Genomic DNA, 25,473 nt, shown 5'->3' on the forward strand with positions numbered 1-25,473 from the left:
AAAGGAGAGTATGCAAAGTAATAGGGCATGCTCATTTCACTGTATGTGTGCTTACCTGATGTGATACAGTAGATAATCCTCATTTCAGAGTGCTGGGACCAGAAACACAGTTTACAGAGGGTGTGACATCAGGTTACTGGAATACCTAACAGTTTTGCCAACCCTTGAGAAAATTACTCAGAAAGTATAATCTGTAGTTTTAGTAAAGGGGTGTGTGTGTGTGTGTGTGTGTGTGTGTGTGTGTAGGGGGTGAGGGAGAGTGATATGCTCATTTACATTGCGTTTCTAGGTCTTATTAAAACTACATGTTGCTCAGTTTAAGTGTTTCCCATTCTGCAAAGGTAAAAGCCATTTTCTTGTTGGAAAAAGAAAATTTTAGATATAATTTCCTAAGGTTGTTGCAAGTCTTTTAAGCCTCTACAGTTGCAACATGGAATATTAATTTCAATGGGTTCTAGATGGTTTTGGTTGATCAGATAGAAAATATCTTATATTCTAAAAACTGGTATATTCTAAGAACTTAGCCAGTAGCCTGATCACTTGTTATACAGTAGGATTTAGTGCTTTCCAGCAATACATCTTGATAAAAAGAACCTCTTATGTAAATACTAAACCTATTTTATCCTGCATAACACCCAAGGTCAGCTAAGGTATATGTGGTAGTTTGAATGAGAAATGTCCCCCGTAGATTCATGGATTTGAACCCTTGTTCTCCTATTAGTGATGTTGCAAACCTTTAGGGGGTGGAGCCTTGTTGGAGGAAGTAGTCACTAGGGGCAGGCTTTGAGTTTGCCAGTTCTTGTTCCCTTCTTCCTTTGTACAGCAGATGACATTCAGCCAACTTCTTACTCCTGCCAGCATGTCGTGCCAATCCCACCATATGGACTCCAGCTCCCTAAGCCAAAATAAGCTACTTCTTTCTTAAATAGCACAACAATAGAAAAGCAATTAATACAGCATATTTGGGGTAGTGATGCTGGATGAGAAGTGTGTAGGAATTCTGTACTATTTTTGTCATTTTTCTGTAAATCTAAAATTATTTCAAAATAGTTCTATATTGAAAGCCAGAGCGAGCCCAGGAGCACCAGTGTCTTCAAGTGTGGAGGAGAAATGAGGAAAGCTGACCATCCTCACTGACACCGTCATTGAGAGGATAGGGCAGTGCATCAAATCCAGCTGCTATTCATGCTGTGACACTTGTCATCTGACTTCACCCTCTTCCCACCTCTGGTAACCTCTTCCTTTTCTGCAAAAGTTGTTCTTGCTTCTTTAAAGTTTTTGTGGTTACTTTATTTAAGGTGAAATGTTGCCTCACTGTTGCCAAGTCACTAAAACAATCCTTCTTTCTTCATTTCTCTTTGTAATCCATTCCACACCCTCTGGGCATGCCGTGGTTAAGCCTCTTACCTAAGAGCTGGGCCTAATGGCTACTGACATTTAATCAAATAACAGTTATAATACATTTACTCATAAGTAAAAGTTGAATAAAATTTGGGCACTGACATCTAAGAGAATGGGGATTTCATCATCAAATATCTTAACAGAACCCATTTTGTTAAATAACCATAATTACAGGTTTTGAATTTATGATTCCAGAGGATTTTGCTGTTCTGCATTCTTTGAAGCCTCAGAGGCGATCGTTGTGCTCCAGCTTCTGGAAATACCTAGAATGGCTCTAAAAACAGCCAGGGCTTCTTTAGAACATCAGTCCCTGGAAGACTTTCTCATCCAAAGGCTTTATGCTCCCAGTTGTCCAAGCATGCCTCCTGCATTCAGAAAACTGTCCTGAGACCTGAGGAGAAAGCTTAATTGGTAATGTTCTTGCCTTGCAAACAGGAGGACCTAAATTTATCCCTAGAGCTCACATAAAAAGAGGGGTGGTTTGAATCCCAATGCTGAGAGGGAGGAGACAGGAGAATCCCTGGGGCTTTCTGCCAGCCTTGCCTTGGTGAGCCCAGGACAGTGACAGACCCTTCTCAAAGGAGGAAAAGGAAGAAAATGGTGAATGGTGCCTGAGGAAGAAACACCAAAGGTTATATCCTTGAATCTCTACACACACATACAGGAACACACACACGCACACGCACACACACACGTGTGTTTGAAAATATATAAGTAGATTTTTAAGATGAGTGTTTAAAATAGCATTAAAAATGCTGGTTTGTCTGGTCATATGAAGATTTGTGCTTTCCCTGTTAAGGATTTGGAATGTTTTCTTTATTGACTCTGACACAAAAGGACTCTATAGTCTTGTGCCTCCTGCTCTCTTCTGACAGTAGTCATGTTTGGTGAAACCGCTGTTTTCTCTTTGTTTCTGTGACTAAGTCTTGATGTATCAGAAAATCGTTTCCCCCATTATTTTGTGCTAACTCGAGCTTACATCTGGCGCAGTTCGCTTATGTCTGACTCATGGCAGCAGCTCAGCTGATGGGGAAGGGAGGGAGCTTCAGAATAGCCAAGAGCCTCCCCATGGGGATAAACAGCTTAACTTGGTTTGTTTTGTTCCAAGCTCCTCCTTAGTACATTGTCTGAAAAAGTGTCTCTGTGCTGGTGACTTCATTTCTTCAGTGGCTCATAATGTAATAGACTTTGTTAGTCTCTATTTATAGTTTATCTCTTGATCATGTGGGGGGGAGGGCTAGAAGCTGCTTTATTTTCTGGCTTTGGGAACTTGTTTTTTTGTTGCTGTTATTTTTATTATTATTTTGTTATTATGTGTTGTATTATGTTTGCATTTTGTTTTGTGAGACAGGGTCTTATTCTGTAGCCCAGGTTAGCATAAAACTCACTGTATAGCCCAGGCTGACCTCACATTTACTACAATCTTTCTGTCTCAGTACTCTGAATGCTAGAATTATAGACATGAGTATCATCCCTGGGCTTCTCTTTGAGTGTTTTAAGCATTTGTAACTCATATTTACTGTAAAGTTGTCTGGTAGCCCCATTTTTAATGAGGAGGATGGTAAGAGCTGCTGAACTGACACCCTTTCCTCTTCTCAGGGTTTGAAAGTATCAGGCTTTCCCAGCAGTAAAGCCCAACTCACCGGGTTCTCTGGCAGCCCAGCCTAGAAAGAGTATACCCATTACAAAAGCGACCTGAGCCAGATTCCACACAGCAATCTGTGTGCATATCATCCAGGCAGCAAACTCATGTTTTACCCACAGAGACCAAAATACCTAATGTCATCCTTTTCATGTTTGCCTCACCAGAGCTAGCCATGACAGCCCACAAGGGTAGTCTCTAAACCTCTGAGAACCTTCAGGAATATTACCAAAAAAGACCTCTCCCATAACTTAGCCAGGAGTCATACTTTTTGATAAACACACCCCCACCTGAAGAAAGAAAAAACACAGATAGATGTTACATTGTCCTCATTCAGAAAAGGGACAGCCAATGCTCCTATCATTTCTTTAAAGAGCTGGTTTGGAAAAACATTTGCGTGGATTTCATTTTGTCCACATCATGTTACAACTTCAGGAGCAGTCATAAAAATTAATACTAACTCTAAATTTGGATTTACAACCAAGTATGGGTGAACCAAGTTGCTATTGTGGTTGTTTGTTTGTTTAATAATAGCCTTTCACTAAAGAGGACATTTCATCTTAGAAAAGTATTATTTTACTATGTATCTAATTTTTCCCACTACTAGCCTAATAAATTCAAATGAAAAACCTTAAACAGACATTTAAAATATATCCTTTTAATTTTTTATGATTGTCTTTGTTTTTCATTATAAAAGTAATTCATGACCATTTTCATAGCCAAAAATACATAGAAAAGAAAAAAATTCAAAATATTTTTTGATCCACAGGTATAGACCAGAATTAAAAGCCAACTGAAAGAGCTCGACTGTACACTAATGTGACAAATACTCTTTCTGTATTTAATGGATTTTCTTAGCCAGGGGGCTTTGTATTCAATCAGTCTTTTACTCTCATACAGAATTCCTTCTAAACCTCCGATGCTCTGGAGTCCACGGCTGTTCCTTCAGGATACATCATATGATGTTCTAATTCATTCATAATGCCTTTTATACGTGAAATTGCTATATTATAAAAGTCATTCTGGGTGAAAAATTAATACCACTAGAGCCCATTGTGTGTGTGTATGCGTGTGTGTGTGCGTGTGTGTGTGCGTGCGTGCGTGTGTGTGTGTGTGTGTGTGTTTAACAGGTCATGAAATAGAATGTACACTGTATTTTTATTATTCTATGAAAATTGTGGATCAAACAAGTCAACTTCTCATTTCAGGACTTTATCTTTCAAGAATATGTGTGTTACCATAACTCTGTGTGTGTATGTATGTGTGTGTGTTTGTGTATGTTTTATGACTTCCATAAGTAAAGCAAAATTAGCTCAAAGGGAAAAATTTCCTTCTAAAAATCTTGCTTTAATTTATCTATTTTATTTTATCTAGTATTTTCATTATTCTTATTTATTTTTCTTAATTATTTTTGATTACTAGGCATGGTGGGACATAACTGTAATCACTGCACTCTAGAGTCACAGACAGGTGTTACTTGTATTGTCTACACATGAGACACACTCAAAACAGCACAAACAGAAAAAAATAAAACATTTTTTTCCTGGTTGTAATTCAAGAACAGTGAGTGCCTAGGTAGGGTGGCCCAGGGCCAGATAGGTTTATGTTGGGAGGAGTGGTAGGTAGCCATTTATACTTGAATTTGATGTAGTGTCAGCTGGGCACTTGTTTTATCTTAGGAGGCAGAGCTGTGAGTTGGGCCTGTGGATGAAGGGGAGCCTCTGCATTTACCAGGGCATTCTATATACCAGGGCCTTATCTTTATGTTTTTATATAAAGTGGTTGTTCCAACATAGGTTGTGAGAGGAAAGACTTGTGGGTGGAATCAGCCACCTATTACAAAAGATGAGCATTCTGAGAAGTGAAAAAGGAACTCTTGCCATATGTTTTAAGGGAGTCTTGTTTGATGTGGTAGGTAACCTACTCAATGACAAGCAGATTCGCAAGCAGAATGCACGCATGTGTGCATGAGAGTGCACACAGACACTAGAGTTCTGAGGTTTCTCTCCAGCTCCTGAGATAAGCATGCCTGTCAGACAGTACCTTGCAAATGATCTAAGACATTTCTTCAGTATTGGGTGTGCTTTACTGCTGTGTCCTTCTGCCACATACCACGAACACACAGATTGTTCCATGTATTGCCATGTTGAATACTGCCACCAGCCACTGCAGTTGGGGTTTGCAGGTTAGTTGTCTGGTTCTGATCTCGTGTAAGGGAGATTGCCATGAACATGATACTTTTCCACTCAGAAGGGCTTCGCTTTCAGTTGTGCATGTTCTGAGAGTAGTCAAAATAAGAGATTTTTAAAATGTGTGCTTTTGAGATGGAAACAGCAACAGATAAACTTTTATTTGTGTATAAAGGTTATGTTCTATGATTCTGAGTTACTCAAGAAAAATAGATGTCATATGTGTTGAGAAGCTTCAGGAGATATGCCAGCACATAGCTTCTGTAACCTTTGAGCATGCTCCAGTGAAAGCACATGGAGAACTTGAATAGGGCTGTGTGCCACATAAGTCATCCAGATGCTGGAGGCTGTGGCAAGCAGTGACTGTTGCTGCCCAAGGTGTTTTCAAAGACACAGGCAACTTGGCACTAAAGTGCTGAAGCACTGAGAGTCAGTTATTTTCAAGATACTGAAAATAATACAAAAACAAATTCCACATAATATTGCTTGAATGCAGATATTTACTTTCCTGTAGATAGTATCTAGAAAGTGACCCCATCTAGCGTAGGAATCTGCCTTCACAGTTCATTATACGATAACCAGGACAGGCTGTAACTTCTTGGTAGTAAGATGGGTGGCTAGTAATATAACTATTCCTCTTGACACACACACACACACACACACACACATACGTATATGTGTATGTATGTATATATATATATATATATATATAGTTAGATGTATATCATCAGATGCTTAGAAGACTCTAGCAATAACAATTTCAAATGCAGTACTTTCCAAATAGGCTCTTAGTTTGTTCTCTAATAATACCACAAGCTTTAATTGGAGGAAAAGTGAGTGTGTTGTGTATTTTTCTGAATATTGGAGATTACCCAAGAAAATCAGGTCATATGTGGAACTGACCTTGAGGATACCAAACTTGAGTAATCTGAAGATGACCTTGTGCTCATGTGACTGTCTGAGCTAAAAAAGAGCATTGTGTAACTTCCCCACCCTTGTGGATAAATGATCTAAGCCAGCGATCATTGTTCATCAATACTCATTCAGGGTTTTGTGCTTCTGATATTCTAAAAACATGAAGGTTTGGTTTGCTTTGGTTTAGTGAGAATGGGTAGTTGCTTACTTAGCTTTTGAAACAAGATCTTACTGTATCAAATTTGTGATCCTCCTACCTCAGCCTCACAAACACTTGGATCACAGACATATATGAGCATATGTGGGCAAAACAGATTTTTTTTTATATTCCAGTTTAGTGACCATATTAAATGATCAGTTAAACTTGAGAACTCCCTTTTAGAGAGACACCTTTAAAATTAAGCCTGCAGTTTGTCATTTTGTTAAGAAGAAGCCAGAACATGAAGGAGCGTACTTCCTGCCATGGCTCTCACAGTACTTGCAGGTCACTTTCTGGGAAATATGTGCCTGAGTTGACCCATATGAGCCAAACTTACAGATGTAAAGGTTGCATTTTCTGTGTGGAGAAGGCATTGTCATTATAACCATATCATTGTACTAAACTGGGGAATTCTTTTCCCAGATGGACTTTGGTAACCAGATTAGTAAAGGTCCATCCGTGTACACTACAGAATGCACTGGCATCCAAAGAGAAGCAACAGGGAAGGGAAAAAAGGGCACCACAGAAAACAAAAGCCATGATTATTTAATGTATGGACAGTCTCTTGATTCTTTTAAGTAGAACTTCATTTTAGAATCTGCTTACCCTGTCTGGAATTCATACGATTTGGTCATAATTCTTAAAATCCCTGGTCATAGGTCATCCTACAAGGACCTTGGAGTAAAAAATGTAGTATAGTCTAGACAAAGCTTTTGTAATGCAAATACATATGTTTCTGGCAAATTGCATCTCTCCTAACCTCAGTTTCCTTATCTTTAAAATGAAGAGGCTTAAACAAGATACTCTTTAAGCTTCCAGTAGCTCTAACACAGCATGCCAATAAATCTTCACTGCCATCAGCCACCCTGCATTGAGTGTTTCCTGTGAGTGCTGAGTGCCCTAGGGCCAGCTTCCTGATGCTGCCTACATCAAAGGGCACTGCTTATATACTAAAGGAGCTGAAAAGAACTAAGATGAGCAGCACAAAAGGAAGAGGCGCTAGCAAGCGTGTCAGAAAGTAAAGAAGCTAGCTGTAATAACGCAAAGCCCTTCGTACGTCTGTGAGTATCTTTAAAATGGCCTCAGATGATAGGCTTTGTAGGACAGAATCTCCCAACTGCCACACACTTTATTTAATTAAAGCCGGCCACCCTGGCAACCTTAATCTCTTAGGATAAGTTCTCCTCACGTTAAAAGACTAAAATTCTTAATTACAGACACCCAACTATCTTAGCATGTATACCGAAGCCAAATCTTGATTGCCGAACTCAGTAGAAGAAAGATATTAGGAATTCCTTTAGGACTGTTGTGTCTTTGTCTAAGTGCTTTCTGTCTTGTCCTCTGTTGGGGGAATGTGGTGGCTGGGTTCAGGGCAGCAAATAGATAGTGCGGGAGTCATAGCTACTGAGAGCTAGTTACATCGCCTGCCCTGTTGAATAAAGGGGTGGCATTTGTTTATTCAGAATGTTCATTGCGTATTTACTGTGTGTCAGGTATTCTTCTAGGACATAGATATTCAAACCTGGGAAGTTCTCATTATAATCACATACACACACACACACACACACACACACACACACATCTGACCTGAGGGGTTCTCACTATAATCATACACAGAGACATACATACATACACCTACATAAATACATAAGAATTATGCAGTGCTAAGTGTTATCAGTGTTAGTTTGGGTTTTGTTTTGTTTTGTTTTGTTTGTTTGTTTTTGAGTCAGGGTTTCTTTGTGTAGCTAACCCTAGCTGTCCTGGAACTCACTCTGTTTTCCAGTCTGGCCTCCAACTCAGAGAGATCTGCCTTCCTCTGGCTCCAGAGTGCTGGTATTAAAGGTGTGCGCCACCCGGCAGGGATTTTTTTTTTTTTTTAATAAACACATTAGTAACCCACTAGCTTTGTTCAGAACCTAAACACTTACTTGTTTGCTTTTTATTTTCCATTAGCAAACAGTTATTGAGTCCTATCAGTCACATTAAGAGGCCAGTTTCTAGGGGGATAGTTCATTTGGTAAACTATTACCATGCAAGCCTGAGGACCAGTGTTCAAATCCTCAGTACTCAGGTACAACACTGGGCCTAGTGGCATGTGCCAGTAATCCCAGCAAAGGCAGGATGGGAGGATGGGAGGCATCAACAGACAAATCCCTGGAAGCTCCTGAGCAAACCAGCCTGTTCTGTGAGGAAGGTCCTAGTGATACTGTCCCAAACTAAAGGGGGACAGTAAGTAAGGATCAACATCCCAAGTTGTTGGCTGTACACACACTACGTATGAATAAATAGATAGTTATGAATAACTAAATCACATACAGACATGTGTGTATATGTACATGTTACCTGTATATAATACTTGCTGTGTGTACTCAGAAGTAACACTTGAGCTAAGCAGATAAATAATCAAAAGAAGTCTGGATTTGTGTGCACGTGTTTGTGAGAATATTTGGTTGGGGAGAAAGTAAGGAAAGGAAGAAAGGGACTTTTTCCCTCACTCCAGCTCTTTGAACAGTGCATCGGGTGACAAACCTGTATAATGACTTCTACTCAGACTGGACAAGAAAGAAAATGTAGTATGACCGCTAAGAAACATTGTTCTTGAGTGCACACACCACTGTGAGAAAGCATTTCCTGAAAGTCCTCCCACTGCAGAAAAAATTGAAATCTCAGGGAATTTTTTTTCCCTTTATTGGTCAGATGTCCCTTCCAAGAAGCACCAGGCTGCCTCATCTCAACCTGCTCCCCTTACCAAGGAAACGGAAGTGGTTATAGTCTTTGCCACCAAACCATGGGTGAAGTGTAATTATGCTACCTCTGTGAGACAATGTAGGAGCAAACATCTGCAGGACTGAATCAAAGCCACGAATGCAGCTAGACCAAGCTGGGAATCATCCATGGACTCAGATTAAAGGAGTTGTCTTGTGTTTACCTTTCTCCTTATTTTCTTTGTAATTGAGAAGACTGACTCTGTTAGCTCTGGCACTGGGATCTGAGGGGATATATGGATTTCAGGCATTGACTCCTGCTCTAGTGTTTGCCACATCACAACTGTAAAGCAGATGGACGATGATAGTGAATAGTGGGTTTGAAGTCTGCTTTGTCCTCTCTGCACAGTTTGTTTTTGCTTTAAAAGGTCGGGATAAATAGAAAATGTTAGATGTGTTTTGACTAAGTAATCCAGTCCTTGAATTTTAGCTTCAGTAACAAAGGAGCAGAAATTACTATAAGCTTTATATCCAAAAGAAATAAAGTTACAACTGCTGTTTTTTACTTTGTAATATTTCTCTTTTATTTTCAATTACACGTGTGCATGTACATGAATACAGTACCAAGGGAGACCAGAAGAAGACCTTAGATCCTCTGGAGCTGGAGCTGTAGATGGTTATAAGCCACCAGATGTGGGTGCTGGGAGCCAAACTGAGGTCCTCCGGAAGAGCAGTTCCCTCTCTACCGCAGGGCATGGCTCCAGCCCCAGCACAACTCTGATTACTTGTCATGGTTGTTATATGTCTGTCACCATACTTAATCGCTTTCTTAGATTAAGGCATGGAACATGGTAAATGAAGCCTAAGTTTCTACTCTAGAAATGATTGTTAAGAATCTATTTTCTTTAAAAACTTGGTTTTTTGTTTTGTTTTGTTTTCTTATCCATTAGAGAGCAGAAAGACAGACTCGAACTATGGATTCAGCTCAATATGCGGAATTCTGTGAAAGCCGGCAGCTAAGTTTTTGTGAGTACAGATTTAACTTCACTTTTGGGTGTGTGAGGAATTGTGTTACAGACATCCTAGACTGTGACATGTTCTCTGTTCTTTAGAAACTGATGTATTCAATATTTGACGTTACAGAAACAGCATCTGCATTGGGGTGCCCCTGAAGATTTTGCTATGTTCTGCGGCTATACAGTCAGTTGTGTTAGGAGATTTGAGAGCATATGCATACACAGACAGCAGTGGAATTATCCGTACAGCCTTTAGTCAGAACAGTTTCTTTTTTCTTGCAATTCTTACTTTAGTTTCTCGTTTCTTAGTCATGTTTACTGAAGTACAGTATTGCTGACTGTACTGGTCCATAGTGAACATTAATAGTCATGACATCTAAAAGCTCCCAATATTAATTATAAACCCCAAATTCCCATTTATGCACACTCATGTTACCACAAAGTAGCATCTCAATAGAGTGTTTCATTTTGTCCTTAACCTCCTACTGTAGCATGCCCTGAGTGCTAGCCAGAGTCGTGAGTCAGTCCTCTTGCCACAGGAATAAGAGCAGAAAAGTCAGTGCCTTCCCATCACTGAACAGCGGTTTCTAAAAAGCACTTGCAACCTTATAACAGTGGACTAGATTGTGTGTCAATAGCCCAGTGACAACTAAAGTCCTTGGGGTAAAGGTCAAAAGAAAGGGCAATGAAAAGTCCATTTAAAAATATGACAAAGGCACGCATGACCCTGATCTGAGAAGTTATAGAAACAATGATGTCTTTAAATGAAAAACAATTGTGTGGTCACAATAACCATGTATTTGATTTGGAAAAAGAAAATGAGAGCAGCATTTTAGATCATGAAGTGAAAATAAATGACACATTTCAAATAGCGCTGCCCCATGCAAACATCAGTAAAATATACGAAAACATGTTTTGAAAGATTTTTTTCCTAACAAAATATATTTTCCAATCTGACTAACAACTTGGCATCAGACATCTGTGAAGCATTAAGTAAATGACACTTCAGATCGTGGCAATTTCAGCAAATGAGAGGGTTTTGTATGGTAATTTTGGGGTTTAAATACAGCATTCAAGTATTTTATAAGCATAAATCTCCAGCTCATAAAGTAGCATTTAGTGCAGTTGAACTATTTTTTAAATCATATTTTAAACTGAATTTACAAGAAGAAATGAAGTGCTGTTGCACACTAAAACTGATGGCCTTAGTCTGGTAATGCATCTTTCATTTGAAAATTAGATTTTATTTCTTTTCTACTGTTCCATTGAGCACACACAAGAAAACTATAGTAGATGAAGCTTAATATTTTCTACTTCTGATAAAATTACAGATAAAGTAGTATGTTATGCATAATGTTCTTTTCTGTGGGATGGGGAGAAAGGATTTTGGCATTAAAAATACTTGCTCATATAGTATCTGTGGGAGCTTCATTTGAAGCCTAGGTGGAAGAACCTGTTTTCTATGATGGAAATACCAAAGCTGAAAAGGCTCATCAGAGCAGATCGAGAAGCCAGCCCTGTGCAGGCAGAGTATTGGGCTGTTTGCAGTCTTCTCCTTTTGATGAATTACCAGCACACTGGAACCATGACCTGTTTTTGGCAGTACCTAGGATCCCTGGTGTTGTGCGTACTGGGTGACCTCCATATGCACATTGTGGCTCATGTACACATGACTCCCATACCCCACACAGACAGATATTTAAAAGTTGTAAAGATTGGACTTTAGAATTTCTCTAAAGAAATATATTTTTGCTGGGTGTTGGAGTGGCACGCCTTTAATCCTAGCACTCAGGGGGCAGGGGCAAGCGTTCAAGGCCATCCTGCTGTACAAAGTGAGTTCCAGAGCCAGAGCTACACAAAGAAACCCTGTCTCAAAAAAAAAATGAACAAAACAAACAAGCATGATATAATCATTTGTGAATTTGTTACAGAAATAGGTATGGCGAGTCTGTTGGCACCAGGTATTTTGCTTTCTGGTTGTGCAGCGGGTACTTAGACTTCTGCATTCTGAGCGCCTCCAGTCTCACAAAGACACTGCTAATTCTCTTCCTCATGGCTGAAAACTAATAATGACCCTTTTCTTACCTTCAAAATAAATAACTTACAGCAGCTTCTGTGCTTTTTCTGTGTTCTAATGCTCTGTCAGAGGGAAATGGGCAATAAGTTCCATTTTATTGATCTTGCCAAAATGCTGCCTCTTCACTTGAACTTCAGAAGTATTCCACAGATGTTGAACAAGTGTTAGTGAGCTGTTCCAGCTTGCTAGTTAGATGGAATGTTGCCTGTCAGAGGATGTGAAGACCGGTTACTTTAGAGAGATAGCTTTAAGGGGGATTATCATAATTCTGCCACATTTGACAGTTTTGGACATGTGCTTCAATAGCAGGACTTCATGTCTTCTGTGATTTATTTAAAAGAAAACTCTCCTGTATGTGGAATGTATGAGAATTCTGACTAGAGCCAAACAGCATGCTCTGAATTGAGACTTTTACAGACTAGTAAGGCCAGAATAGTCAAAAGGATGATCTTTTTTAAAGATTCCCTTGCAGATTTTATTTAAAAAAAAAAAAACAACTTTACTAACCACCTTTTACCTTCTAATTTACTAGTTATATTAGTCATGGCTAAGCAAGGTTCTATGTCAAATTCAGATTCAGCTCTACTTAGTACTGGGACAATTACAGTGTTTGATGGTTAGTTCTGTTTGTTTTTGTTTGTTTGAGTTTTTTGTTTAGGTTTTTGGGTTTTTTTGTTTGTTTGAAACAAGGTTTCTCTGTGCAACCTTGGCTGTCCTGGAATTTGCTTGTAGTCCATGCTGGCTGCAAACTTAGAGATCTTCCTGCCTCTGCCTCCCAAGTGCTGGGATTAAAGGTGTGCCCCCATCCAGACAATTACAGGTATTTAATGAAAGGTGTATGCTGCTTGGTTCCATATCTGCATCATACAATTAGGTATCCAGGAGCTTCGGGCATATTCTCTACCAACAAAGAACTAAGGTCTGAGAAATCTATGCACATAGGAAATATTTGTAGTTGTGTCCGTAAATGTTGTAAGAAGTCTGCCTTTGACCTGGATGGTCAGGATTGTGTGGATGAAGAAGGGTTGAGGGGAGAACAGACAGGAGCACAGAGACGAGACTCAAGGCCAGCTCAGTTCCATGGTAGTAAGGGCAGGTTGCAGTAAGTCTGGTTTGGAGAGTCAGGCCTAAGAATTCTAACATCTCCATAGTCAGCAAAGACGTAATAATTACAGGTTATCTCAGGCCAGCAATGCTTTATTTAATTCTCAATTCACAATTTTGAGCCTATTTTAGTAGTAGGTACATTTTGAGGATTGGATATGTAATTTTTTTCTCGGTATTCCTTCATCACAACTTCTTCCAGAGTTTTATTTCCATAAGAACTAAGTTGTATGAAGAAAGCAGCTTTTCTATGATAATAATTAAAACTCTGGCCAATGGTAACATACTCTAGAGCTCTGTGAGAAATACAAGGATGAAAAGGTGTGGTGTATCATGCCATCCATCCTAGAGACCCGAGGTTAGAGGGTGTGATGTCCCATGTCATCCACCACAGAGAGATAAAAGATCCAAGTGCATGAGAAATTTGTAGAATGAAACCATGGTATTGCTTCTTAACCAAGGTTTCCAACCTTGGATTTCTTAAAAAAAAAAAAAAATTAGACGTTAAGAGAACTTCCCAAACATTGTTTCTATGGGTGTTATTTCTTCTATGCAGTTTCAGGAGGAATATTTCTATTTTCTTACAATCATGTGAAGGTTAAAACATGTTAAAAAGTAAAACATTTCTCTTCTTTTTAATTAATAGCCAAAAAAGCTTCCAAATTTCGAGACTGGCTGGACTGCGGCAGCATGGAGATAAAGCCCAATGTCATAGCTATGGAAATTCTGGCATACTTAGCGTATGAAACAGTGGCACAGGTAAGAGTCTGAACTGTCAATCAACTGCTCCTGCTGATTTCTCCTCCCTGGGCCCATGATCAGTTCTTTATTCCACCTGCTACTCTAGTTGGGATAAGAAGAGCATACATTTTCTTTTGAAATGCATCATATTCTATAATTTAGCTCAGTTATGTTTCTTTGTATAGCTATTTCTCGAGGCTATAAGGTTTTGTTTTGTGTTGTTGTTATTTTTACTTTTTAAAAGAATAATGTGTCTAGACCTGCACAAACTTAATATAGTCTACATTCCAGCTCACATGCCCCACTCCTAACTGTGGAGCTTTTGACAGTGATGGCTTCCAAGGGAGAGAGAACCAATTTTATTTAAGGTTCTATCCCCTGGTAGGTTAACCATGCTCCAGCGGGTGTCCCTACTCCCAGGCATATAAAGCCAGCACAAATTGGACTAGGATTATTAAAACAGAAGACGAGGATGGGGTAGATCTGGGAAGAACTAGAAGAGTTGGGGGTGAATATGAGTTAAATACATTGTTGGCATGTATAAAATTCTTGATAGTTTAACAAAAATATATTTTAAATGTCTGATTCTTCAACTTTATTGTAACTATATATGGAATGCCCACTTTTTCTCAATGTTGAAGTCTTATATCCTCAACAGATTTGTTTAAAATCTTGTTTCTGATTTTTTAAATAAGTGGCTGTCAAAGTCTGTGACCCCTTTATCTCTGGAGATATGCAAGTGTGGTCCCTCCTGGGTATGGTCACTAGGGTACAGGATCAGCCACTTGTTAGCCCATTTTGAGAATGGAGACCCCTAAGCTAGCCTGGAATCCCAGGGCTCACAGTACAGAAATCCCCATTTAAAATGCTCCATTGTTGATAACAAAATGAAATTTGAAAGCTGCTCCCTTAGAAAATCAAACTTGTCGTTTGTGATTGTGAATTGGCCCAGTCACCAGTCAATGAAAGGTTGTGCTCACTTCCAAATGGATGGCAGACAGTATTAATGTCAATAACCTTCTGAGTGTGCTACCCTCTTCTATGGCATTAGTGATTATTTCCAGTTATATCACTTTATATTTGTTACTCTGTTCTTCAGGTAGTGGATCTGGCTCTTCTCGTGAGGCAGGATATGGTTTCCAAGGCAGGGGACCCCTTCAGCCATGCCATTTCTGCAACCTTCATTCAGTATCATAACTCAGCTGAGGTGAGTATCAGAAAATCTGAGAACACATCTATGTACTTGTTACATGTTGACATTAGTTCTTCTCTGGAAAGCGTTTTATAGGAATGTGTGGTCTTTTCTTAGAGAATCTTAATCCATTGACCATTTACACAAATAATGACTGAGCATTTCCTGTGCCAAGCCCTGAGGAGCCATTTGATATAATGACTCTTTTTCACCCTTTGACCCCTTTTTGTTTTTTAAAAAATAAATAATGAAATTTAATAAATTTAAAAAAATCTTTTTAAAGAATCCTTGTCTTTCCTAGCCCTTCAATGACAGACAGATGATTGCAGAACCTGTCTTGCTCTGAGACATGTGAAGTGAATAAATTAGTCTATATAATTACATAATGCTGGAGAAAGCTATTTCTTTGTAGCTCAAATGATGAGAGCTGCTGGGGCTGTAGATCAATGGTACAATTCTTGCTTAGTCTACAAGAAATCAAGAGACCCTGGAGTGAACTGGGGATGTATTTTTATGTAATAACTCCTAATATTTATTCATAACTTTCCGTTTCATTTAGTGATTTATCTAAACAATAATTTATATTGACATGGCTCCATCTAGCCTCAGTTTGCATTTTGGCACCCCTTGTCTGCTCTATCTCCCTTGTGCTGCTGGGATGTTTTCAATAGGAATTGAGAAATTTCAACATGTGTAACCTTTGCATAACTTTGCACGTTGTGCCTGAAAACAAGAGATGCAACAGAACATGTCGAATACATCCGTCAGCATTTGAGTGTCTTAGTAACAAACGCAGCAGTGTCTTATCATCTACTCTACGAGCCATAGGAGACAGAGTAGGTTCACATCTGCATGTGTACTTATAAAGTGAGTTTAGGTCAAGTTGGCCGAAATGTGTAACTTGAACACAGCAAAACCCATTTAATAGTACTCATCTATTTCCTGTTACTATCTGTGGATGAGTATGGTAGCTCAGACCGCTTCTAAAATACAGTTATGATTTGCTTTATGCCAAGGATTTTTTTGAATGTCTGAAAAAAAACTATAAATCCTTTTCTGGATTTATACACATTTTTTAGTATAATTTTGGGTTGTTCAAAGAGACCCTGAAGCCATTCTATTAGTCTGTGGATTCACCATGGACCCCAAGTTATATATTCTTCGCTATAATGCTTAGGATCTATGCTATGATATCTTCGCATATAGTATCTTACTAACAAACCAGAAGTCAACTCAACTTTTCTCATAGCCCTTGGAGAATCAGATTGTCTTGAAATCCAAGTAGGGATTGAAATGTTTATGGCCATTAAAAAGGTCATACATCATTATCAGTCAGCATGCTTGAAAACTTCCTAAAGCTTACTTAGTTGATTAAACACTCTTTATTTTCTTTATGTTTCAAACCCCAATTATGATGTCAAAGAGTGCCCTTTGCAATGTCTTTGATGCTTTATGAGTATGTGTATAGTGTGCTTTCCATTAACATCAGACAAATTTGTTGTAACATTTCTAATTGAGGAAATTTACTGTGAACATAACAACCCAGTTTTTCCTTAGCATTCAAGTGATTGCTTGCAAGTCTCAGAAAACACCCCCAACATCCCCATCCTTCTTTCTTGTTTCTCCAGGGTGGCCAAGCTACCCTGGGCAACTACTCAGCAACCACAGGCTCTTTTCCCAGCTAAAGAACAGTTGAAAAAAATGTCCTATGTGTAGTGGGTTTCCTGGGCTCTCTGGGAGTCAGGAGCATGAATCTCAGAGAGATTCCTGACAGACTGTCAGTGTCTGCCCCAAGCTTTCTCCTGGCCTGACATCCACCTACTCTCCCTCCCCTGTGACTGGTAGTCAAAGTAGACATTTACAGAGACTGTCTCCCTTCCTGCCCTTTATTATCTGATAGAACAGAGATAATTCCATGCTAAAGCAGAATTCTCACTCATCAGCATTGCAAATCAGTAGTTAACATGAAGAATTGTGCCAAATATGGGCCAGAGGGGCATCTGGAGAATGATAGTGGCTGTGTTCAGAGAGACTGAATGATTTGTAAAACAAACAAGCCAATAGATGAGCAAGCACAGAAGCCAAGTTAGTGTATTATACTGACTTCCAAATGAACCATCTAGAGAATTAAAACACTCTCATGTGTATGCATGCATGTCGACATCGAAGTGTTGAAGGTATGGAAGCTAGCGGGAAAGTTCATTCTGGGCCTCAGAGGCAGCAAAAGCACATTGTACAAGGACTGGAAGTGAGTAACTCTGGTAAAACTAAAACCTTACCAAAGAGAACTAATTGGAAGTTCTATTTTAAAAAATTTAAAACTTAGGATTGTGTAGTGTTACACACTACTGCGAATTATCAAAGACTAGTTCAAGATCTCGGCTGAAGTATGATATTAAAGAGATGCTCTTAGGAGATCCAGACATCAGTGCCAGTGTATGGTAATCAGTCACCAGGTTGACTGGGTTCATCTTGTCTGAGGGGCATCATCCTTAAACACTAACTACATGAGGAACCGGGCTGGTTAAGCTTGGGTTCCTGACACTCGACTAGCAAATGTAATAGCAATGGTTTTCTATATATTTTTTCAGCATATGGTTTACACACATGTGGGCATGATCCCTTGGAGCTATGTAAATATTCCAAAATAGTTTTCTTAAAATTACAAACTCTGAAACAAAACTGAACCTAAGCATTTTGAGCGAAAGATACTCAGTCAAAATTAGCTTTACTGCCTCTTGTTTGATGGTGTCTCCAGACAGTCTGATCAAGGAAATACTGTTGAGACCAGTACCAGAATTTCAACAAGGGGTTTGCAAAATCTAACATCATTTCTTCTACTATATTATAGAGAATGGTTGATCTTCAGAGTGCATGGTTAGTATGATTAATAGAATGAGGAAGGTGTGGGTAAGACTATGTAAGAAAATGACTCATAAATCTTTAATATCTATAGATTCTTAAAAGCCAGTATTGTTATTTGACAAGAAAATGTCTTGTTATGGCATTTAGGGACCATCCTGTTGGGCGCACAGAGGTCCTTTCATTCACAAAAAAGCACTGGGGAAACCAGAAATGCTGAACATACAGTATTATCTCTTCAAAGAAAGAAAGGTGTAACCTCTTTCCTCTTAGAAGGCTGGTTAATAGCCTAGGTGACTTTGGCTATCTCTAGGGTCAGACCACACCTGCCCCCCCCACAGGCATTTACCTGCCAGTGCAGGGACCTGTTTCCTAACTCCATCCTGTAGGATGTCATTCACCCAGTGAGCGCATGTGAAGGGGAGTTAAGGGGGAACTGTGGAGGAGCTTAAAAGCCTGTCTGTGATAACTGGCTCAATGAAGTTAGAAATTGACCATAGAAAAGAAGATGCTAAAAGGACAGTTCTTCAAATATTTGAGATGAAATAAATAACAGGCTTGTACTTCAAATAAATAAAAGAGCAGTATTAAGAAAGGGAAGAGGACATTGCAGACTGGAAGACTCGGTGATCCTAAAATGATTTTGAGCTATGGGGAAAATGCTGGTAGTAACTAACACACACAGTGTCTAAAAGCCATCCATCCAGTCTGGGGAGAGTTTAGAGACTCTTTTGGAGACTTGTAAATTTAAAATACAAGCAAACTTTCCATGTTATCCAGCAAATTTAACTTTAGAGGCAGTACATGTAGAATTTTTGTCTGAATAATTAGATTAAAAATTATTATAACTAGAACTTTAGGGGAAAGACATCCATTTCTATGGAATAGACAAGAATAAATTTTTAAGCTGTAAATGGTATTAAGTGTAAAGATAATGTATTGCTAGGAGGTCTGGTCAGTTCATCTCAAAGCCATGTCTTTGTACAGGGGTCCTGTTTGAAGTCCTGTCCAGACTCTCCTGAGAACACACCGCCTGCTACACCAACAGCTCCCTCTTCTGGATCTCAGCATTCCGGGAGAGCCACATCCGGATCCCTGGGGAATGGCAGTACAGGACAAGACTCTAGTAAAAGCAAGCAGAGAAAGAGGAAAAAGGTTGGTAGGCTTTGTTGTGGTGGTGGTTGTTTGTTTTGGTGTTTTGGATTTGGTTTGACTTTCTTCCTTTCTTTTTTGATAGAGAGTGGAGAGAAAAATTTTGGGTTTAGGGGGTTTTTATAGTTATGAAAAAATGGTGTGGGTGTGTGTGTGTGTGTGTGTGTGTGTGTGTGTGTGTGTTTCTCACAGCTCAAAGCTTAAGAAGCAGTCAGCTTATAGGTACCCATAATCAATGACCTCTAGTCAGACTTGAAACAACTTTTGGGTACTGTTACCAGTCTAGAGGCAGTGGGACCTGGGAAGATGAAATCCATAAATGAGGTGGACTAAAGTCTCATGCAATAGTCAACTTTATTCAAGCATCAGACAGTTTATAGCTCAGGGTTAAGAGGAGTCACATGAATAAAGTGTCCAATCACAAGGGCAAGTCACACGTGGTGGGTAAGCCACCCAGGGCAAAATCTTGTTTTTTCATGAAGGCATATAAACAAGCAATAGCCAGTTGCAGTGACTAATCTGAAGTGAACTCACTCCTATTCACTACATCTGGGAGGGGCACAAAGGCATAATCTAAGAACAATTCCATGTTTTTAAAGAAACAGAGGTCACTTGTGTCTTGGTTTCTTGGAATTTCTTACAAGCACTCAAATCTACTCACATACCTCCATTCTTGGACCGTGTTCCACCAGTACGCATAAACAAGATATTTTTCTCAAGGAGAAGTTAAGAGAATTCTAATGTGAACACTATCCTTATTGCCATCCTGCAATATCTCTCTCTCTCTCTCTCTCTCTCTCTCTCTCTCTCTCTCCCCTCTCTGTCTTTTTCTCTTCCCCTCCCTCCCCCTCCCCTTCCTATCTCTCTCTGTCTGCTGTTACCACTAGCTTTACTTTAACCATTCTAATGGATTTTTCACAGGTAAGGAATTAATATATGTAATGAGAAGGTAGTACCAATTTGTAGGAGTTCTATACACATGCCAGGTAAAGGGTCTGTTGTTGCATGCTACTTTACATGGGCTTTCTCACAGTTTGTGACTTACCTTTTGATCAGCTCAGTGGTATCTTTTTGAAGATAGGGTTTCACTTTATAGCCCATACCGGTTTCATAATCTCACTGCCTCTGCTCTTGAGTGCTAAAACGACAGGTGTGTGCCACTGCACCATCCCCTTAATAGTGTCTTTTAATCTACCTAAGATGAATTTCTGGTGAATTCTAATTTATCCTTTTCCTGCTTCTGGGTCATGATGATATTCTCGTTTTCTTCTGTAGGCTTTATATTTTACATGTAGTTCTATTAATGTGGGCAAAGTAATTTATGCAATATGCTGTATAAGCTGAGGCCATATTCAGTGTTTCTTTTTTATTGTTTTTTGTTTTTGTTTTCTCTATGTTACAGCCCTGGCTGTCCTGAAACTCATTTTTTAGACCAGGCTGGCCTCGAACACACAAAGGTCAGCCTGTCTCTGTCTCCCAAGTGCTGGGATTAAAGGTGTGTGCTGCCATAGCCTAGCTTTGGGTTTCGTTTTTTTTAATTATGCATATGTGGGTTTTGCCTGCATGTATGTCTGTGTCATATGCATGTAGTGTCCTCAAAGGCCATAAGAAGGTGACTGATCCCTAGGATCTGGAATTACAGACCTTTGTGAGCTGCCAGTGGGTGCTGAGAATCTAACCTGGGTAGGGAGGGTGAAGCCCTGAGAGGGTCTCCTGCGCAGTGGCAAGGAAAGCACCCCTGTCCACATGATACAGATTACATGTTAATGAGTTGGCCCATGAACCATGGCTCTTTCTTTGGAAAGTCTTCAAACTTAGCCTGAGATCTAATCTACCTTTGGGAGAGAATAAGAAAAAGTTGTCTGAGATTCAAGGTCCTGAAACCATGAACTATTCTAAGTAAGAGAATGACTGAGAAACACTCCTTACCTTGTCCAGATTTTTACAACTTAGAAGAATCAGAACCGGTATAAACATGGCTAGAATTCAGAGCCAACAGAAGTTTTTATCTATTAATAATTTCTATCTACCACCCTTGAGAGTTCAAACTGCTAAGAGATTTTGTGCAATAACTAACAAAGACCAACAGAGGCAAGAGTCAGTTCAGGGATGTGGAAGACTCGGTCTGATGCTTGAGCATCCAGTGTTTGACATCAGTCTCTGGATGAAGAAACATGACATGAAAAGTTGGAGTATGTGTGCAGCTGAGAGGAAGAGGAACTGACATGTGGACTTTACCAAGTCACCGAAGGAAAGCCAGCCATAGTGATGAGCACAGACACTTCTGCTGATGTAGGCAACAGGACACTATATTCTGTCAAAGTATATTGACTTTACTATTGAAAATTTAAACAGTACCTAAAATGTCAGGCTAATGAGAATGGAAAAAATGAATTGGTAAATCTAACACGCCTTGTGTATTTGAGGTATATATACAATTCTTGGAAACAAAGAACAAATACCTTTAGTGTTATTTTTTCCTAAACAACTTTGAAGATTAGAAAATACCAGAATCACTACTAAATTAGTATTTCTAAATGTGGAATATTTCTTTAATTTGAAAAGATTCTAAACACCTTGATAAGGGACTGGATATTGACATAAGGTATTTGTTGAGATGAAAAATATTACAAGTAAAATAAACTTTTAAATTACAAATCTCTCTTCTGGTGAACTTGGTGGACAAACCAAGAAAATGTAGAAGTGCCTGTGGTAACTTCATTCATGTTAATGCTAACAGTTACTAATAGTGGCAGATGAGTATGAACTTGGCAAAATGGAAAAATTGAATGGCATTTTCACGAAAAATGTATGTATTTAACTTTTATAAAGGTGAAGTTAACTTCATTTTTTAAAATGATGTGTCTCCCAATGTGTCTTGCCTCCATATTTACAATCAGAAGGGGTGGAGATGACTCAGTATGTAAGAGCACTGACTGGTCTTGCAGAGTACATAGCAGATATCAGCCCTCTGCTACTCCAATTCCAGGGGATCTGATGCTTCTTCTAGCTTCTGCTGGCATTACATGCTTGGGACACACAGATATATAGGCAAGCGAAACACCTATACAAGTAAAATGAAAATTAGTAAATCTTTTTTTTTAAATTAACAAACAGAGGTCATTTCTAGTTTATTATTCTACCATAGTCCATTCAGGTTACTTGAGTAAAATGCTATAAATTATGTGATTTACCAACAAGAAATTTGTTTCTCACATTCCAAAGACTAGGGAGTCCAAAGTTAAGATGCTGGCAAATTCATTGGTTAGTGAATGCCTGCATATAATTTCATGCATAAAGTCATCTAGCCTCACATGGGAGTAAGAGTGAGGGTCTACCCTCATAATTGTATCACCTCCTAAAGCCCTTGGACATTAAGATCTCAATGTAGAAATCTGGAGAGGACAGGTAGATTCAGACCAGATAATCTGCTATTTCAGTTTCCCCAGATCCTATCAGATTGCCATTACAAAGCTAAGAGATTTGGTGCAAAACCTTCTATAAACATAATCAAATCTATTGACAAACTTAGAAAGTCTTATCTTTGCCTTGAGTTAAGAAGTGAAAACCAATTAAATACAATTTGCAAGGAGAAAATGAGGAATTTAGGGGAGTTCCATAGAAGAATTGTACATAGGAAGGGCTTAGGACTTCATATTGTGCACAGGATACTGACCTCGGTCTTCTTCACTTCCTCCTGGGTTCCTTCCAGAAGAGTTTCTCTTTAGGTTCTAAATTCAGCTTACTACTTGCATACATTTCCACTAGTGAAGAGGATCCTGCCACCTCCTTGATATAGGCATCGACTATAAAGGCAAGTGTGCAAGTCGCAGAGTAAGATGGACACACTAAAGAGACTTTGCCCACATCTGGGACCTGATGGTTGTATTTTATTCCTATGTGTTCCTTCCAAGGGTGAAATGAAATGGACTGAGAATTGAGAAAGCACTCAGAGAAACAATGTATACCTTTTCATCATTGCCAAAGTGAAGGTTAAGATAACTTAATCCATGTTGATGTGGGCACAGAAGAGGTAGAGAAAGATCCTCCATGAGTTCTGATTTGGCTTATTTCAACACTTGTTATAACAAAGTAATCAAGAGCTCGTTTCTTTTATGCTTTGTCTTCCTTTAGGTTCAGCTTGGAAAGCTAGCAGATATTCTCGTTTGGTAGGGATTTCCATTGTTTTACTCATTTGTACGTAGACTGAAAGTGTATTTTCAAAGTTCAGGTAGACTGAAAGTGTATTTTCAAAGTTCAGGAAAGTATCATGAAAAGTAAGTCTTCCTCTGACTCCTGTCTTCTAGCCAGCCACTTAGCCTGCTCGAGAGCCCTGCCACTTTATTCACTGAACCCTCATAGAGACAGTCCATGTTTAAATGGATAAGCAACATCTGTTTGTGGCTGTTCTGGAACTCGCTTTGTAGGCCCAGCTGACCTGGAACTCAGAGATCCTCCTGCCTCTGCCTCCCGAGTGCTGGGATTAAAGGTATAAGATGTGTACCACTGCCTCCTGGCTTCGTCTTTCTTTTCAATAACCAGTAACCCAGTGCTGAGTGACTGAGTGCCTGGTCTTTTTAGATGATGTATCTTAGGAATCACACTGTAAGAATCATCCCAGAAGGGCCCATAATGGGTGTCATCTTTTCTGTTTCTTTGAATGACTGTATCATAATTTATTTACCCAGTCCTACTGGTAAGCATTTAGTTGTCAATCCAAATAGTACTGTATTAACTACTCATGTGTATATTTATGAAATATATCATTAGGAAAATTCTTAAAGGAAAAATTGCTGAGTCAGAGAGTCTGTGCCCATTCATTTCTGTGAAATCGTCTAAAACTGTTATCCAAAAGGTTCTCCATGCAGAATTATATTCCCTATGGGTAACCATGATGTCAGGCTTGTGACAGTTATCAGAACAACTGTAGTAACTGTAGGCTTGGGAAAATAAATGACACTAATTGGGTGACTGAGTGGGTTCTAGAACACAATTACAATAGCATATAAGCAGAATAGTTCTTTATCTATCCATACAGTTGATAAACTGACATCTGGTGCCTACTGTGCTTTTAGTTGGCTTACTGTGTCGAGTAAGTGCTGATCCCATTTTGATCCTTAAATAATAATCTGATCCCAGCAATAGCATTATAGCATGTCACTTAATGGACTGAGAATTCAAAAAGTATTTTAATTGTTTGAAGTTGTATCACACACATACACATATACACATATATACATGTGTGTAGATGCACATATACATGTATATACATACATATATTTAATTTCTTGAGTTTGTACTCATGCTCTCCTTGCATATAATCTTTCTTATGTCTTTTTGTGATTTCAAATATGGCTTTAATATATGAGATAAAATAAGAAGGTTTTATTTTACTTTATCACAAGGACACCTAAATATTAAGAATCAAATTAAACAATCTTCTAAGACAGTCCCCAATATGACAAACATATGGCCATTTTACATTTCTTCATTTTAATTCATGGCTCAAGTCATTTCAAAAATAAGCCCAAGAATCTCCCAAGAAACATTATAAACTTTTTTTGAAAAGAGCTTCCTGTGGGTCTTTCAACAAGCCCCTGTGACACTTTTCGCCGGCACACAAGTGGCTGTATGCTCCTACCTGACATGCAGGCTTGGGTGAAATATTGAAGGCATAAAAACTGCATTTGGTAGGTCTGCTGGGACGGGGTCATGGAAAAGTCATCTTTGATTTGTTAATGGAACTTTCTTTTTAGATGTAGTATATGGCAGCAGTGATGTGCGTCCTAAGGGGAAAATGGCCCATTCTATAAAGGTTTATTTTCATATTTTATACACTGTAGTCTGTTGTGTGTTTTTGATTTAGTAACAATTTATGTGTTTTTCTGTCCCAGAGCACTGCGGCCTGTGGTGTCGAGGCTCACAGCGATGCCATCCAGCCCTGCCACATCAGAGAAGCCATTCGACGCTACGGCCACAAGATTGGCCCTCTTTCCCCATTCACAGTACGTAATAACAGAGTTATAAAAAGTTATATTTATAATCTGAAAGAATCTTGATTTTCAAGTGGTCAAATGAAGAAGCGATGGAATTGTTGAAAGCAATTTGTGGTGGCTGTAATTTTGTTGTATAAAAGTAGCATAATTCTCTTGGGAAATAAAAGTTAGTCATTTTTGTCTCTTTTTGGAGGGGCAACTTTTTTCTACAAAATATTATTTTCTTTCAATTACATATTAAGCTTTTTGTTGGAGCTTATAGTTTCTATTTTTTCAAAGCTT

General features: G+C 38.9%; 1 protein-coding gene across 2 annotated transcripts in view; it reads left to right on the forward strand.

Moving 5' to 3' along the window:
- Positions 1-25,473, forward strand: part of Supt3h (SPT3 homolog, SAGA and STAGA complex component) — a 348,399-nt gene that overhangs the window by 255,601 nt on the left and 67,325 nt on the right. For both annotated transcript variants that reach the window (XM_041656171.1, XM_041656172.1), the window contains 5 exons: positions 10,002-10,077; positions 13,895-14,007; positions 15,089-15,196; positions 19,031-19,198; positions 25,090-25,200. In XM_041656171.1, the coding sequence (XP_041512105.1) occupies positions 10,002-10,077; positions 13,895-14,007; positions 15,089-15,196; positions 19,031-19,198; positions 25,090-25,200 (576 nt within the window). The remainder of the gene's footprint in view (positions 1-10,001; positions 10,078-13,894; positions 14,008-15,088; positions 15,197-19,030; positions 19,199-25,089; positions 25,201-25,473) is intronic.

The sequence above is a fragment of the Microtus oregoni genome, unplaced genomic scaffold (genome assembly GCF_018167655.1).
Source record: "Microtus oregoni isolate MIOR12 unplaced genomic scaffold, Mior012 000007F_ref0000211, whole genome shotgun sequence".
In the NCBI taxonomy this organism is placed as follows: domain Eukaryota; kingdom Metazoa; phylum Chordata; class Mammalia; order Rodentia; family Cricetidae; genus Microtus; species Microtus oregoni.